We start from the raw sequence: 18,082 nt of genomic DNA, 5'->3' as shown, positions 1-18,082 counted from the left end.
TAAATGTATTATTACATTTCAAATAAACTTAATCTAGCAGTATGTTTCTTATTTGCTACCAAAAGGAATTTGAGGATGCTTCATTTTCTGAAGAAGAACTAGTTGATGAACCTAAGACACATTTATCGTTGTTGAATTTACATCCCAGTAAAGCTGGCAATGAAGCTGAATTTTGGACAACTGAAGGCTTCACAAGAGGTCAATGGAGTCAGAGCAGTGAACAGCAGGAAATGTTGGTGGATGATGAGAATGAGCTGAACCAAGTGATCTATGAAAATGTTAACAAGCAGCATATGAACGATCAGTTGGAATATTCTGAGCCCACAGACCCAACAGATACAACTGATCATCAATATAATAATGCAAAAGAGGTAAGAATAACTTTATTGATGCATAATATGCTCCTGCCATGTCACAACTACTTACTGACTTTTTTTAATTTACAGTACTCAGACTGTCAATACGTTGATTCACCCCAACCTGGAAACATGCAATATAGTAATTTGAACAACCTGGGCAATATCCTCCTGTAACTTTGTTTCCTTTTGGAGAAAAGCATGGTGCTCACATTTTTAATCTATTTATTTGCTAAGTTTTACTTGTCCCTGTACCTTAGTCAATTACTACCTTGATATTTCTCTTTAAAAGTGTACTGCACTAATGCCAGAACACTACAGGATGGTATGCTAAGAACATGGAAGTTTCTAGGTGAATAAAGACTGTGGTCCATCCAATTCACCTTCGACCATCGTTTTGATGAGTGTCCTGTTCAGGCATTCCTCTCAGTTTATTAATTCCCCATGGTCCTAGCAAAGCAGTGAGAGAGACCAATTGACTTCTTTAGAGTGGTTTGATTCCTTTAAGTGCAGGATGCCGTTGATGCCACTCTGGTGGCAATAAGTGTCTTGTGTGAGAATGCCATCAATTTCATGAACAGTACATTAATTTAAATGATTCATGACAGCTTCCTGGATAGATTGTGAAGAATGCAAGCCACCTCATTCTTTACGTCAGTGTATGCTACCCAGGACGCAAACATGATTCTTTTATTCTCAGGCAATCCAGGATGTGTGCAGTGCTCATCAGAGCAGTGTGTCAGGATAGCTGGTAACAGTGGTTACTTCAGCTATAGTTGATGGCTCCATCTGAGGACAGAGGCATTAGAATTGGAATTCTCAAGTCCCTTGCCTGGATAGGTCTAAGGAAGTCCTACAGTACAGTCCAGTAGGGTTGTAAAAGTTATAGTTGCTTCCTGTGTCCTCCTTCATTAAGCCATTGGAAATTAATTGGCTCTTTGAACTGCAGAAGGTGAAGTGGAAGGAAGTAGAGACCAAAATTTTTTGATCATGATGAAGACTCCCAGGAGATTAAGTCAGTTTATTCCTCTAGAAAGGGCGTGTTCCATCTGCATAAAGCCCTTGATTATCCCTTACCTTGCTTTCAGAAACTATTATCCAACTTTATAGTATCTCAAATATCCTCTCATGAGGATTTCTCCTTGGAGGGGCAGAAACAGCGAATACAGCCAATAAGGCCAAGGACAATTTTATTTAACTGAGGTCAGTTGTATCTTTTAGATACAGACAATGCAACAAACCCTTGACTATTAATTTAAACTCTACAGGAAATGTGATATTGAAGAGTGCAGTGATAAGAGAAGGACATTTGGATGAGAGCTGTGGAGGGGGATTTGGTGAAGATATCTTGTACTTAATAACTCTAATTCGTCTGTTCTTTCAGACTACGTAGTCCTGTGGAGTTGATTTACACTTCTAACATTATTTCAAGTTCTGCATTGGACACTTGCTCCTTCACTTGCATGGTCCTAACAAAGCATTATCATATTTATGACACTGAATTGTCATTGCTAAGGTGGTGTTGACTGCCTGAACCTACATCTTCTGAGGCTTCTGTTCCTGGATGCCAAAGAACCTTTCTCCTTGCCCTTGTCTCCATCAAGATGACCTTCACTTCAGTTTCAGAAAATCTTGGGGCTTTCACCATTTGCAGACCAACATTGCTACTCCTCCTGCCATTTCCCTTCTTAGTTGAGCTCTCGCTCCAGCTCAATGGCTGATGATACATTCTCTTCCTCTGTTCCTCTCGCTCATCACTTTCCTTTTCCCTCTCTTTCATGTTTGCACTCTCTTGTGCTGTCCATACTTGCTCTCTCATCTTGTTTTCACTTTTGCGCTCACTCACTCTCACACTCACTCATTCACTCACTCATTCTCACTCTCACTCTCACACTCTCTCTGTTCCCCCCCCCCCCCCACTCTCTGTCCCCCCTTCTCTCTCTCTTTCATATCTAAACTCTCTTGTGCTGTCCATACTCCCTCTCTCATCTTGTTTTCACTTTTGCGCTCGCTTACTCTCTCTCACTCACTCACTCTCACACTCTCTCTCTCTTTCTCTCTCTCTCTTTCTGTCCACGCCTCACTCTCTCTGTCCCCCTCTTCTCACTCTCGCTGTCTCCCCCCGAATTGAAATAATGTGCTTCTGGCACTCAAAGTTGCTGCAGATTGGCAATATTTATCTCCCTCCCAGTGGTAAAGAGACAGTCAGAAGTGGGATCCTCACCCTGACCCCCTCAAGGAGAGTGCGGTCAAGTGCAGCTGAGATCACTAGGACAGGCGGCAATTCTCCGCCTCCTCCAGGACATTTTTCTGATAGGGCCAGGAAAATCCAGGCCAATCCTGGGTTCATCATGGGCATGTTTGTTATCTTTTTGGATGCTATGTACAGTGAAGAGAAATGTGCATTATAGGACTGATTTCCTTTGATATCACAGCATGTCGAAATAGAAATTGTATTTGAATCTCTTCACTTTAAACAGGAGATACCACGTTAAATGTTGTTTAACATAGATTTTTATTGAATGAAAAATAATTTAATCTGTTAAATACACTTCAGAAGTGTTGCACAAAACTTCTATTGAGGCTCTAAGGATGATAGTAAAATTTTAAAAAATATTGACTTTCTGTAGCTGTGATTTTTGTTTGAATATAAATATTCATGAGATGTGTGAATAAGATTTAATAATCTTCATAATTAATGATGTAAACATATTTCATTATTTCAAGAATATGAATAAAGGATGTACTAAAATCTCCAACACCATGAGTAAAGATTGAAATGGATGTGATAGATGCCATTTCCACTTTCTGGCAGGATTTTAAGAGCCCGCCGCCACTCTCCGGCTGTGGGAGTAAAGCCGTCGCAATCTCCTGCATGGCGTTTCATTTAAATAGCCAGGATGGCCACCCTCCCCCCATCGCCCCCCGCCACTATCATGTGGAGGGGGCAGGCTTTCTGACGCCGGCAATGGCGTCAGCTGCCTGTGCGCAGGCGTGGCGCCTTTTTAAAGGGCAGCCAGCCCTGCCGGTCAGTTTGAATTTTTAAAGAAGTATCCTCACACCCACCCGCCCCTCCCCCCCCCACCCCAAAGTACCAAATAAATTCTAATGCCCCATTGTCACCCCCCCCCCCCCCCCCAATAGCAATTACATTAAGTATTTGCCCTTCCTGCACACCCCCCCCCCCCCAAAAACACTTAGCTTTGGAATGTGACTTTCCCCCCAAGACTGCACAAAGTTTAAAATTCACCCCTTCCCACCATCCCCTATACTCCTTACATGTATTTGACCCCATCCCCCATTTCCTCTCCCCCCCACCCCCCCTCTTCCTGACCAGTGTCAGGCCCTGCTTTCCAAGATGGGGAAGTGAAGTTGTGGGAGTGCCGACCGCCTCACTGAAGATCTTGGCGGGCTCGGAAGATTCGAGGTATGTTTATGTTAATGTATTTATTTTAATTTAAATGCAGTTCCCATCGCCCAGCTGGAGGGGGGCCGCCATGGAGCCTCGCCACCGCCGGGCAGGCCGGGCCCTCCCAGCCTGGGCTCCATGGCGGGTCTCTGGCGGAACCATCTTCCAGCACCCCACCCTCCGCCACGGAGCCCGACGTCAGGGCCCTGGTAAAATCCAATCCTATGTATTCTTCATACTGAAATTATCTAAATCTATGTGTTGATGTCCGAACTAAATTCAAGGTAATTTGCTGACGAAATGTGGTAATGTATTTGTCTTTTTAGGGTGAAGGGAAGTTCACTGGAGGTTTCTTGTCTTCCTCCACATATACAGAAGGCAGTGACCAAGGGATGATGTCTGGAGATTATGAAAGAACTGTCACCATTATTAGAAATGGCCTTGATCTAGGTTTGACTTATTTTAAATAACTTAATGTAATTGTGTAAGGTTGTCACTATGTCTTCATTCATTCAATCAATCCATACATCCATAATATAAAAATGCTCAAACATTTTCAACAATAGTACTTAACAAAAACCTAACTAGCAACAAAGTGGCTAGTGGGCAGCACAATGGTTAGCACCGCAGTGCCTCAGCTCCAGCGACCCGGGTTCGGTTCTGGGTACTGCCTGTGCGGAGTTTGCAAGTTCTCCCTGTGATCGCGTGGGTTTCCGCCAGGTGCTCCAGTTTCCTCCCACAGCAAAAGACTTGCAGGTTGATACGTAAATTGGCCATTGTAAATTGCCCCTTGTGTAGGTAGGTGGTAGGAGAATTGAGGGAAGGTGGGGATGTGGCAGGAATATGGGATTAATGTAGGATTAGTATAAATGGGTGGTTGATGGTCGGCACAGACTCAGTTGGCCGAAGGGTCTGTTTCAGTGCTCTATCTCTCTATGACTCGATAACACGTTGTTTGTTGTCATTCCCTCAAAACAAGAACAACATTTGCCAAGTTTCGTGACTTGTGTGTTCTCAGGTGACTCAGCAAGCCAATCCTGGAGCCACAGATCTTTGGGCAGAGAGGACAATAGTTGCCCTGAGGAAGGGGGCTTCTCAAGCCAGGCTTCTGCTCTCCTTCTGCTTTCATCGCTTTGCAGCAGAGTTTATGCAGTCCGTTTCTGGCTGTATTGCGACTTGTTGGATGAGGCACTGTCACATGGTGCAGTTTGTGGCAAGTTGCCCCCATGCACCGACGTCAATTTATTTCCTTCAGAGTCTCAAAATATTTTCTCTGACTTCCTTGAGATCAGGTGCCTTCCTTAAGTGTGAGAAGAAGACCTGCTTCAGAAGCCAGCGGAGCTGATTTTGCATAGTCATGGATGCGATGCCGGAGAAATTGGCTTCAGTGAGGATGCTGGGGTTTGTTCTCCTGTCTTCCCACTTGACTTTGAGTATCCTGCGGAGACACCGCTGGCGGACATTCTCCAGCGCCCGAAATGGCCTTTGGTAGGGGACCCAAGTCTCACTGCCATATAGAAGGGTGGTGACAACAACAGCATATTAGACTAAAGGCCTTGTCCCCTTTTGAAGATCTCTGTTGTTGAAGACCCAGTGGTGCAATCTTTGGAAGGCTGTGCTAGCACAGCTGATTGTGCGCTGGATCTACACTTCGATGGTGACCATTTGAGAAAAGCAACTGCAGAGAGATGAGAAAATGCTCAATTACTTCTAAAAGTCTCCCCATCAATTTCGTTAGCTGGAGGTGTGGAGTCTTGTCCGGGGGAGAACTGGTGGAGGAATTTGGTCTTGCTGTTTTTGAGTGAAACACCAACCCATTTGCATGCGGAGTTGAAGAGGTTATTTGTGGTTTGACTGTCACTTGCAGCGTAGGCCACAACTGCATAGTCACCGGCATAATGTAAGTCGTGGTTATATTGGAGGGTTACCTTAGTCTTGGCTCTCAGTCTGTTGAGTTTGAAAAACTTCCTGTCGAATTGAAACTCAATTATGACACCTTGTGGAAGTTGGTCACGAATGAGTTGCATGACCAGGCTGAGGTAGATAGTGTAGAGAGAGTAGGCGCAATTACACAGTCTTGCTTTGACGCCTGTCTGGATACGAAAGGGCTTGGATTCCAATCCATTGCAAAGAATGGTAGCTGTCATGCAGAAGTCGCAGCATATGAACAAATTTTGCTGGGCATCCAAGTCTCTGGGCAACTTTCCATAGGGCTTCATGATTGATGGAGCCAAAAACCTTTGACAGATCCATAAAGGCCATGTAGAGCTCTTTGCGTTGTTCCAGACATTTTTCTTGGATTTGTCAAGTGATAAAGATCTTGTGAAAATCTTACCGACAGTGGACAGAAGGGATATACATCAATAGCTCCCACTTGAAAAATGAGACAATGATGGCATTGCAGAAGTCAGGAAGTGGTACCTCTTCTTCGCTGATTTTTGTAAAAAAAAAAGTCTGAGAATCTGAGCGATAGTTCATGAGTTTACAGATTCCTGCAGGAATGTTGTCCAGACCACATGTCTTGTTGTTCTTCATCTGTTGGATAGCCTTTAGTATCTTAGCAAATGCTGACAGCATACCCAAATTTGATCTTTCAACCTGTTGAAGGATTCTTTTGATGGTTTTGTCCGATACTGTAGACTCGGATGGCTGCATCGTCTTTGAGAAGACTATTGCTGTCTTCAGCTCGGAGTGGGGGATGGACTGTTGGGTTTTGGACGTAGGTGGTCATGGTGGCCTTGAAGAAGCTGCGCATGTCATGCTGGTCTGTGTAGCTTTGAATTTCATTGGCCTCTCTACCCACCACTTATTCTTGATGACATGTATCAATCTCTGAGCTTCGGATGTGAGTAGTAAATATTCTCATTTCTGCTGTGATGTAGGCTGATTTTGACATATAAAGACTTGGTATTTCCAATCGAGAAGGTTTGCATATTCTTTATCATTCTTGTTGAACCAGTCTTGATGCCTGTGAGATTCAAACCTGATGATTTGGGTACCTGTCTCTTGGATCGCAGATTTGATCTTGTCCCAAAGCCTTTCCACGCTGGCATCATTGGAGCTTGTGAGAGCAAGATGGGAAAAAAGCTGCACCTGGTATTTTTCTCTGGTTTTTATATCCTAGAGAGTATGGATGTTAAATCTTCTCCTGGTTTTCTTTGAGGATCTTTGGTGTCTGGGTGGCAGAGGTATGCTCAGGGTGGAGTGTACAAGTCTGTGGTCTGTCCAGCAGTCGTTTTTCAACCTGCATGGCTCGGGTGATGTGCACATCCTTCCTATCCTGTGGTCGGACAATGACATAGTCCAGGAGGTGTCAGTGCTTGGATGCGGTATGTTTCCATGCTGTCTTGTATTTATCTCTCTGACAAAAGTGTGTTTATGATGGTGAGCGTATGTTCACTGCACTTGATGAGGAGGAGACCATTGGCATTTGTTTTCCCCACTGCTCCTTTCCCCAATGGTGCCCTTCCAGGTGGTGTAGCTACGTCTGACTCTGGCATTAAAATCTCCCAGTAGAATCAAATTGTTTTGTTATGAGATGGCTGCCATTCCAGATCTGCATAAAAGAGCTCTTTGATTTTGGCAATAGAATAGACAATGGGAGCATAAGCACTGATCGTTGTGGTCCATTACTTTCCATTAAGCTGAAGGCGTAGGGTCATGAGCTGTTTTGTTAATGCCAATTGGAAGTTCCTTAAGTATAATCTGCATTCTAGTTTTGATGGCGATACCAAATCCATGGATGCGCTGATCATCCTCTGGTTTCGCCTTCCAGAAGAAAGTGTATCCTCCTCCTTCCTTTCTAAGTTGGCCTACTGCAGGGAGTCAGGTTTTACTGAGAGCAACAATATCGATGTTATTATCTCACAAGCTCCCGCGAAACTGTGGTGGTTCTCCTTTCAGGGAATTCACTGTTTTGATAGTCCATAAGGGTATACACATTCCAAAAACAAAAATTCATGTGGTTTTGTTGGCTTATGTGTGTGTTTCGACCGTGTGTTTCCCACCAGTTGGGGTTCCCCAGTCAGAACAGTTTGGGTCAGCCTATGTTTGAAGCACCTTTTCTAGCCCCTTCCTCAAGTGAGGTGAGCAGAGGGGATCCTATAAAGGACTGCTCAGTTGTGAATGCTGCTACTGGGGAGCTACTTGTATCCCAAATCCAAGAGCTCAGCAACCATCAGGCATCCACTGCCTATGTGCAGATTTGAGATTAGTGAACTCCAGCTCCACAGCCCTGTCTCCAACGCTACTCTATCATCATCATAGGGCCTTTCGGGGTCCTTGGCAGAAGACAATGCATGTCAACTTTTAATGTGAGGAAGTCGGTGCGTAGTTGATAAGTGCACAAACTTGATGGGTTGGCAAACTTTACACAATGGCATGGCAAGCCATGATGATTGGAGAGTGTCAATCCCAATGCAGCCTTCATCTGCCACCGTAGCCTTTGATGTGTACACGCACCTCATTCATCTGTCTGTTCCACAGTTGAAGACTTGAAAAGTGTTTTTATTGAGGTTTACCCCACTAGATCCACCCAGATCAGCGTAAAAGGCTCACCTCATACAGGTTTTAGCTGGGACGGCCATGGTGGAAAGACAAACTGTGAGCCACAACCAGTCTGTCTCCCTGGGATGCGAGGACTGGTACCAGTGGCCAGGTACTACTCAGCTGAGCCCTGTTGAACACTTCTCATATCTTGGCAGCTGCCTTTCTCAAAAAATCACCATCGAAGTGGAGATCCAGCACAGAATCAGCTGTGCTAGCGCAACCTTCCAAAAAATGGTGCAACCGGGTCTTCAACAACAGAGATCTCCAAAAGAATACAATGGCTTTAGTCTACAAAGCTGCTGTTGTTACCCTCTTCCTATATGGCATGAGACTTGGATCACTTACCAAAGGCACCTTCGGGCGCTGGAGAATCCCACCAGCAGTGTCTCCACAGGATACTCAAAGTCAAGTGTGAAGACAGGCGACGAAACACCAACATCCTCACTGAAGCCAATTCCTCCAGCATCGCAACCATGGTTATGCAAAATCAGCTTAGCTGGTCTGGACACTGCATCTGCATGCCAAATAATCGGCTTCCAAAGCAAGTCCTCTTCTCACAACTTAAGGATGGTACCCGATATCAAGCAGCACAGAGAAAACGTTTTAAGGAGACTCTGAAGGCCTCATTAAAAGGGGACAAATTGACATCGGTGTTTGGGAAGAACTTGCCACAAACCATACCTTGTGGCAACAAGCTGCAACACAGTTGGAAACTGACCACATAAACTCTGCTGCGGAGAAGTGACGAAAGTGGAAGGAGAGTGAGCAGAACCCTGGCTTGAGAATCCCCATTCCTCAGAGCAACTCTTGTCCTCTCTGCCCAAAGACCTGTAGCTCTAGGGTTGGCCTGCCGAGTCACCTGAGGACACACAGATCATGAAGCCAAACAGACGTCGCCTCCATTTCAAGGGACTGACAAGAGCAACAGTTGTACTCATTACTTCAAGAATTGCAATAGCATTTCAGGCACAACAATTGGATTTGGAAATTGGTATATGTTATGCCTATTATTTGGGCATAAAGCATGCCAATTTAGCATTGTGACAGCTGGTGCCCAATCTGCCTTCCAATATGTATTTGAAACAGCTTTAACGCTCCTTAAATATGTAAATTAGGGGCCTGACATCTGTTGAAGGACCCCATTCAGCAATGAATCAATAGCGAGTGTTGCCAATTATAAGTAGGTGAATGTTTTTGCTCATCACCTTTGTGGCGTATTCTGCCTGTTACAATCAGGTGAGAAAGAGGTCTAGGGTTCCATTTCAGCCTTCACCTGGTCTTAGTGTAACAGGGTTTAATTTTTTAAAATACCATGTTTTTAGCTCCACTGTGGTGAATCGTTCACTGCTTTCCAATTATACGGCAAAGAAACCAGCACAAACAGGCTTTCTTAAGTTTAAACAAGAAAAGTTGAAATTTATTAAACTTAAACTCGAATTCGGTTGACCCCCACGACGCGCCCACGCTAGCATGCATATGCGATATACACATGCAAATAGAGACAGAAAAGAGCAGAAGAAAAATAAAGTGGAAAAGTTTGAGGCAATATCTGAAGAGTGTTTGTTACGGCTCTTCGAGCTCACTGTAGAGTCCTTGATTGTAGGTAGATCTTGCTTTTTGTTGGGGCCCAGTATTCTTAAACCTTGTTCGCTGTGGAGACTTTTCTCTCTTGGGGTTCGTAGAAACATAGAAAATAGGAGCAGGAGTAGGCCATTCGGCCCTTCGATCCTGCTCCGCCATTCATTATGATCATGGCTGAACATCCAATGCAGTAACCTGTTCCCGCTTTCACCCATATCCTTTGATCCCTTTCGCCCCAAGAGCTATATATAACTCCTTCTTGAAAACATATGATGTTTTGGCCTCAACTGCTTTCTGTGGTAATGAATTCCACAGGCTCACCACTCTCTGGGTGAAGAAATTTCTCCTCATCTCAGTTCTGAAAGGTTTACCCTATGACCCCTGGTTCTGGACTCCCCCACCATCGGGAACGTCCTTCCTGCATCTGCCCTGTCAAGTCCTGTTAGAATTTTATAGGTTTCGATGAGATCCCTCCTCACTCTTCTGCACTCGAGCGAATATAATCCTAACAGACTCAATCTCTCCCCATACGTCAGTCCCGCCATCTCAGGAATCAGTCTGGTAAACCTTCGCTGTACACCCTCTGTAGCAAGAACATCCTTCCTCAGATAAGGAGACCAAAATGCACACAATATTCCAGGTGTGGGTTCACCAAGACCGTGTATAATTGCAGCAAGACATCCCTACTCCTGTACTCGAATCCTCTTGCTATGAAGGCCAATATACCATTTTCCCTTTTTACCGCTTGTTGCGTCTGCATGCTTGCCTTCAGCGACTGGTATACGAAAACACCCAGGTCTTGTTGCATATTCCCCTCTCTTAGTTTATAGCCATTCAGATAACCTGTCTTCCTGTTTTTGCTACCATAGTGTTTAACCTCACATTTATCCACATTATACTGCATGTGCCATGCATTAGCCCACTCACTCAACTTGTCCAAATCACCCTGAAGCGTCTCTGCATCCTCCTCACAACTCACCCTCCCACCCAGTTTTGTGTCATCTGCAAAGTTGGAGATATTACATTTAATTCCCTCATCTAATGTATATCGTGAATAGCTGGGGTCCTAGCACCGATACCTGCGGTACCCCACTAGTCACTGCCTGCCATTTGGAAAAAGACCTGTTTATCCCTCCTCTTTGTTTCCAGTCTGCCAACCAATTTTCTGTACATCGCAATACACTACCCCAAATCCCATGCGCTTTAATATTACACGCTAACCTCTTATGTGGGACTTTGTTGAAAGCCTTCTGAAAGTCCAAATAAACCACATCCACTGGCTCCCCCTCATCAACTCTACTAGTTACATCCTTGAAGAATTCTAGTAGATTTTTCAAGCATGATTTCCCTTTCATAAATTCATGCTGACTCTGTCCAATTCTACCACTGTTTTCCAAGTGCTCTGCTATAAAATCTTTGATAATGGACTCTAGAGTTTTCTCCACTACCGACGTCAGGCTGACTGGTGTATAATTCCCTGTTTTGTCTCTACCTCCCTTTTTAAATAGTGGGGTTACATTAGCTACCCTCCAATCTGTAGGAACTGTTCCGAGTCTATAGAATCTTGGAAGATGACCACCAATGCATCCACTATTTCGAGCGGCACTTCCTTAAGTACTCTGGGATGTAGATTATCAGGCCCTGGAGATTTATCAGCCTTCAATCCCATCAATCTCCCCAACACCATTTCTCTACTAATACTGATTTCCTTCAGTTCTTCTCTCTCACTAAACCCTGTGTTCCCCAACATTTCTGGTATGATATTTGTGTCCTCCTTTGTGAAGACAGAACCAAAGTATGCATTTAGTTGGTCAGCCATTTCTTTGTTCCCCATAATACATTCCCCTGTTTCTAACTGTAAAGGACCTACATTTGTCTTCACCAGTGTTTTTCTCTTCACATACCTATAGAATCTTTAACAGTCAGTTTTTATGTTCCCCGCAAGTCTACTCTCGTACTCTATTTTCCCCTCCTTAATCAATCCCTTGGTCCTCCTTTGCTGAATTCTAAACTGCTCCCAGTCCTCACGTCTGTTGTTTTTCCTGGCAAATTTGTATGTCTCTTCCTTGGATCTAATGCTATCTCGAATTTCCCTTCTAAGTCATGGTTTGGCTACCTTTCCCGTTTTACTTTTGCACCAGGCAGGAATGAACAATTGTTGCAGTTCATCCATGCGCTCTTTGAATGTTTGCCATTGCCTATCCACCGTCATCCCTTGAAGTAACATTTCCCAATCCATCATAGCCAACTCGCGCCTCATACCTTCGTAGTTTCCTTTATTAAGATTCAGGACCCTAGTCTCAGAATCAACTACGTCACTCTCCATCTTGATGAAGAATCCTATAATATTATGGTCTCTCATCCCCAAGGGGTCTCGCACCACTAGATTGTCAATTATTCCTCTCTCATTACCCAATACCCAATGTAGGATGGCCTGTTCTCTAGTTGGTTCCTCAACGTATTGGTCCAGAAAACCATCCCATATACACTCCATGAATTCCTCCTCTATGGTATTATGACTAATTTGATTTGCCCAATCTATATGCAGATTGAAATCACCCATAATTACAGATATTCCTTTATCGCATGCATCTCTAATTTCCTGTTTAATGCCATTCCTGACATCACCACTACAGTTTGGGGGTCTATATACAACCCCCACTCATGTTTTTTGCCCCTTAGTGTTTCTCAGCTCTTTCCATACAAATTCCACATCGTCAGAGCTAATATCTTCCCTCACTATTGCGTTAATTTCCTCTTTAACCAGCAAAGCAACTCCACTGTCTTTTACTTTTTGTCTGTTCTTCCTAAATACTGAATACCCCTGGATGTTCATTTCCCATCGCTGTTCACCCTGCAGCCATGTCTCCATAATCCTGACTATATCATACCCATTTACATCTATTTGCATGATTAATTCATCCACTTTATTGCGAATGCTCCACGCGTTAAGGCACAAAGCCTTAAGGCTTGTCTTTTTAACATTCCCTGTCCCCTTCCCATTATTTTGCACTGTGGTCCTGCTTGATTCTGGCCCTTGATTTCTCCTACTATCACTTTTCTTATTCCCCCTTAGTGTCTTTTGTTCTTGTCCTTGATCCCCCACTCCTCTGACTCCTTGCAAAGGTTCCCATCCCCCTGCCATCTTCGTTTAAACCCTCCCCAGCCACTCTGGCAGATACTTCCCCCTAGGACATCAGAACCGGTCCCAATGTCCTAGGAATCTAAAACCCTTCCCCTCACACCATCTCTTCAGCCAAGTATTCATCCGATATATCCCGATATTTCTACTCTGACTAGCACGTGGCACTGGTAGTAATCCTGAGATCACCACCTTTGAGGTCCTACTTTTCAGCTTACTTCCTAACTCCCTATATTCTGGTTTTAGGACCTAATCCTTTTTTTTTTTTACTTATGTCATTTGTACCAGTGTGTACCACGACCACTGGCTGTTCACCCTCCCCCTTCAGAATGTCCTGTAACAGCTCTGAGACATCCTTGACCCTAGCACCAGGGAGGCAACATACCATCCTGGAGTCTCGTTTGCAGCCACAGAAACACCTGTCTATTCCCCTTACAATTGAATCCCCTATAACTATTGCATTCCCGCACTTTTTACTCCTTCCCTGTGCAGCAGAGCCAACCATGGTGCAACAAATTGGGCTGTTGCTGCTTTACCTTGAGAGGCCATTCCCCCAACAGTTTCCTAAGCAGCATATTTGTTTCGCAGGGGAATAGCCACAGGAGATTCCTGCTCTGCCTGGTGGTCACCCATTCCCTTCCTGCCTGTGGATTCTGAGCCTGCGGTGTGACCACCTCTCTATATGTGATATCCATGATACTCTGCGCCTCGCAGATGCTCTACATGTCCCCAGCCACTGCTCCAACTCTGAAACCCGGGCTTCCAGGAGCTACAGCTGGAGACACTTGCTGCACACATGCTGCTCCAGGGCACTGAGATTGTTCCCGGCTTCCCACATAGAGCATGAGGAGCAGGCCACGGCTTTGAGCTCTCCTGCCATGACTTAACCCTTCAAATTAAACCTTTTGGAAGATGCTTAATATCAAATAATATCAATTACTCTCGGGCCCTTCTTCCCTGGTCCTTGTTATTACACAACTCCCTAAAAAACAGGACTTACTATATATGAAAATAAACTGTTGACCTTTCTTACCTTAGTTACTAAGCCAGCTATTTAGAGCTATTCCTTAACATCAGTTACTCACCAATCAATCACCTTGCAGCTTTCCTATGATGCCACTGTTGACTTTATTTTTAAAAACTCTTGTGCCTGGACTGCTCTTAAACAGCTCCGACTGCTCTCCGTTCCCTGTGCTGGTCCCACTCAGTATCACTCCTTCTCGCTGCTGCTGCACTTTTAAACTGCCGGTCGCACTCAGTATCATTGAGGATGGGGGTATTTGTGGAGCCTCCTCCTCCTGTTAATTGTTTATTTGTCCACCACCATTCACGACTGGACTGCAGAGCTTTGCTCTGATACGTTAGTTGTGGGATTATTTAGCTCCGTCTATTGCATGCTGCTTCCATGGGCTGGAATTTTAAATCCCACAAAAGAGCAGGCTGGGTGGGGGGTGGGGGGCGTAAAATGGAGTGGGAGGCTGGCGGGTCCCTTCCTGACCCGCTCCCGCCTCCGCTGCCAATTTACACAGGGTGGCGGTGGCAGCGAGAAAGGGCCTGTCCGCCCCAGGCCAATAAAGGCCCTTAAGTCACCAATTAATGGTCACTTGAGGGCCGCCACCATGGGGATTTTACTGTTAGCTGGTGGGCAGCTGAGGCCTCAGAAAAGCCACCTGATAAAACTAAGCGGCTTACTGACGGCCTGGGGGGGCCCTCCTGTTTGGGCACCCTGTGCCCAACGGAGAGCTGCCCCCCCAAGTCCCAACTGCCTCCAGCGCCCAACACGCAACCCCCCCCCCCCCCCCAACTGACACCCCTTGCCTCGCCGGGGCCTAACCAATTGCCCCCGGCAAGGCCCCAAAAACTTAGCAGTTTTCCGGTGCTCTCCGTCATCTTCATCCTTGAGCTCAGTTGCAGTCCCAGCAGTGGTCACCTCTCCCGGTGGTGCTGCCGGCCCACTGATCGGCTGGCAGCTTCATTAGGCGGGACTTCCTGCCTCCATGAGGTGGAAGTCCTGCCCAAGACCAATTAAGGGCCCGGGGACTGTAAAATCCAGTCTGGATCCTCAGGCCCAGCAGAGGCAGAATCACCACTGACTTTTCGGTCAGTGAACGGCTACCCCCCCGTCCACTGTAAAATCCAGCTCGTTATTTGGCATGCATGCAATCCTGTGTTGTAGCTTGACTGGGTTTACACCTTATTTTTAGCTATGCCTGGTGCTGCTCATGGCATGCTCTCTTGCACTCCTCATTGGGCCAGGGTTGATCTCCTGACTTGATGGTAATGGTAGCGTGAGGGATATACTGGGCCATCAAGTTACAGGTTGTGTTTGAATTTGCTGCTGCTGACGGTCCACAGTGCATCATGGATGCCCAGTTTTGAGCTGCCAGTTGTGTTCTGAATCTATCCCATCCAGCACGGTGGTGGTGCCACACAACAGAATGGAGAGTATCTTCAGTGTGAAGATGGGACTTGGTTTTCACAAGGATTGTGCGGTGGTCACTCCTACCAATACAGTCATGGATAGATAACAGGTAGCTTGGTCTGTACAAGGTCTAGTGATTTTTCCCTCTTGTTGGTTTCCTCACCACCTGCCATAGGCTTTGTTGAGGATTAGCTCAAAGTTGCTACATTGAAGCAGAACCGCCCCATGACCTTTTTATTTGTACATGGGATGTGGGTGTTGCTGGCAAGGTGAGCATTTATTGTCCATCCCTAATTGCCCTTGATAAGGTAGTGGTGAACTGCCTTCTGGAACCCCTGCAGTCCATGTGGTGTAGGTCCACCCAGAGTGCTGTTAGAAAGGGAGGCCCAGGATGTTGACCCAGTGCAAGTGAAGGAACAGCGATATAGCTCCAAGTCAGGGTGGTGTGTGACTTGGAGGGGAACTTACTTATTTATTTAGCGATACAGGACTGAAACAGGCCCTTCAGCCCACCGAGTCTGTGCCTACCATCAACCACCCATTTATACTAATCCTACACTAATCCCATATTCCTAACACATCCCCACCTGTCCCTCTATTCCCCTACCACCTACCTATACTAGGGGCAATTTATAATGGCCAATTTACCTATTAACCTGCAAGTCTTTGGTGGTGGGAGGAAACCGGAGTAGCCGGAGAAAACCCACGCAGACACAGGGAGAACTTGCAAACTCCGCACAGGCAGTACCCGGAATCGAACCCGGGTCCCTGGAGCTGTGAGGCTGCGGTGCTAACCACTGCGCCACTGTGCCGCCCTAATTATTTCACTAAAGCTGTTAGTTGCACCAATGAGACTGAAAGCTTTCATATAGCAGTATTGCAAGAACCATTTGAATGCTATTAAATTGTAAGTATCTTTATGAGGCATCAGTTTGCTACTTCTCCAAAACTCATGGAAGGAACTTATCTCCATAACTGTCTTTAGAGATATTTGGGAATTGTCAAATTTTCTCACCCACAAATAACAGAATTATTTTGGGAAAATTGTTAACTGAATTCCATTTTAAGTTCAAAGACCAATACACTATCTGTAATTACATATGACAGATGGAAAATTTGAAAGTAAGCCAGAGGGAAGGGGCGGGTGGTGGTGAGGTCTGCTACCATCACATTTCTCATGCATACTACTTTATGTTCTATCTCTTGCCTTCATTATAAAACAGGCTACACAAAAACATGGTAGCCAATATGTTCTAGGTTTAAAGAGGGTGTGAGCATCAACTGAGAAGAGGTCGACTGTGGACCCAGTGGGGAGGCGAGGTCTGTGGTTTGGGAGCATTCAAAGGGATGTCTGGAACCATACGAACATGCAAATTCTGAGCAGAAGTAGGCCATTTGGCCCCTCAAGCCTGCTCCGCCATTCAATAAGATCATGGCTGATCAGTTTGTGTTTCGAATTCCACATTCCCATCCAGTTAAGGAAGGGAATCAAGGGTTATCGGAAATAGATGGGAGTGTGTCATTGATATAAATTGTAAAAAGTTGAGGCCCCAGCACAGACCCCTGGGCAACCACTGGATTGGGGAGGATGACAGGATACACCAAGGCTGTTGTGCAGAAAATGCTGCCACATCTCTGGCAGAGAGCAGCGCATTGCGTCAGGGATATGAGGAAGTCATTATAGCTATTATTGCTACTGATATATTCATCCTGGGAGGAGAAGCAGGAGATGCCTGGAAGAAGAATGGGTGTGCAGATGTCTGAAAGGCGATATATGTGCAGTGTGCGGTGCTATAGTTATACAGGAAGACAGATGGTGGCCCAGTAGCTAGTTGAGAGAGGGGATAATCAACCAAGGGTAACAGTTGTATAGGAAAGGCTGAACATGTCTGGGAGGAGAGGAAAAGACTCAAACCATGCACACACAGCTTCTGGCATTGGGACCAAAGGCCAGCTGAAAGAATCAAGATCCAGTACAAAGTAAAGGACAAATCTGAAACCCCTAAGAGAGGAGAAAGTTGTTTTGGGTTATTTGTTTAAATGGCATACTAGTTGGAAGGATACATTTTTGTGATTTTTAGGGTATATAATGGGGGTGATGGTGTGCCGAAAGAGCTGCAGACATTTAAAAAAAAGTTTTCTCTGGGTGTGACTGATTCTAAATTTCCCGTTCACATAAAAGTGAGACTGTGAAATTTCACGTTGACTAAGCAGGAGATAATTACCATACCTTGAGTTTAATCCAGTGAGCATGCTTTCTGCTGTACAACCACACTGAACACATCAGACTTCCCCCAACCCTATTGCCACTCACTGTTGAGAAACGTCGTAACAAGAATACATTATCAGGGATATGAAGTGCAAAATACTATCGCATTTGAAATGCCCCATTTAATTATACTCTATTTTCAGGGAAAGTGTTCTCAGTTTTATTATTTTAGAATTATGAAATGTCCTCTCTTCATCCTCCAAAGATGACTCTGAATCTCTGAATTATACTGAATTTGCATGTAGATGCACACAATACCCATGACATTTTAAAATTTAACAGACAAGATGAGGGTGATAATTGTTCATTTGATGTAATTTTGTTTTTGAGTAGCTGCTCCCTCATTCACCAGTAT

The 18,082-nt window shown here is 45.1% G+C and overlaps 1 protein-coding gene across 8 annotated transcripts in view; it reads left to right on the top strand.

Annotated features, from left to right (window-relative positions):
* Positions 1-18,082, top strand: part of patj (PATJ crumbs cell polarity complex component) — a 472,630-nt gene that overhangs the window by 161,929 nt on the left and 292,619 nt on the right. For all 8 annotated transcript variants that reach the window (XM_068037182.1, XM_068037186.1, XM_068037183.1 and 5 more), the window contains 2 exons: positions 66-371; positions 4,092-4,215. In XM_068037182.1, coding sequence (XP_067893283.1) covers positions 66-371; positions 4,092-4,215 — 430 coding nt within the window. The remainder of the gene's footprint in view (positions 1-65; positions 372-4,091; positions 4,216-18,082) is intronic.

Source organism: Heterodontus francisci, chromosome 8 (assembly GCF_036365525.1).
Source record: "Heterodontus francisci isolate sHetFra1 chromosome 8, sHetFra1.hap1, whole genome shotgun sequence".
Taxonomy (NCBI): Eukaryota; Metazoa; Chordata; class Chondrichthyes; order Heterodontiformes; family Heterodontidae; genus Heterodontus; species Heterodontus francisci.
Note: the sequence above shows the minus strand (reverse complement) of the source record. Positions and strands in the feature narration are given on the sequence as shown.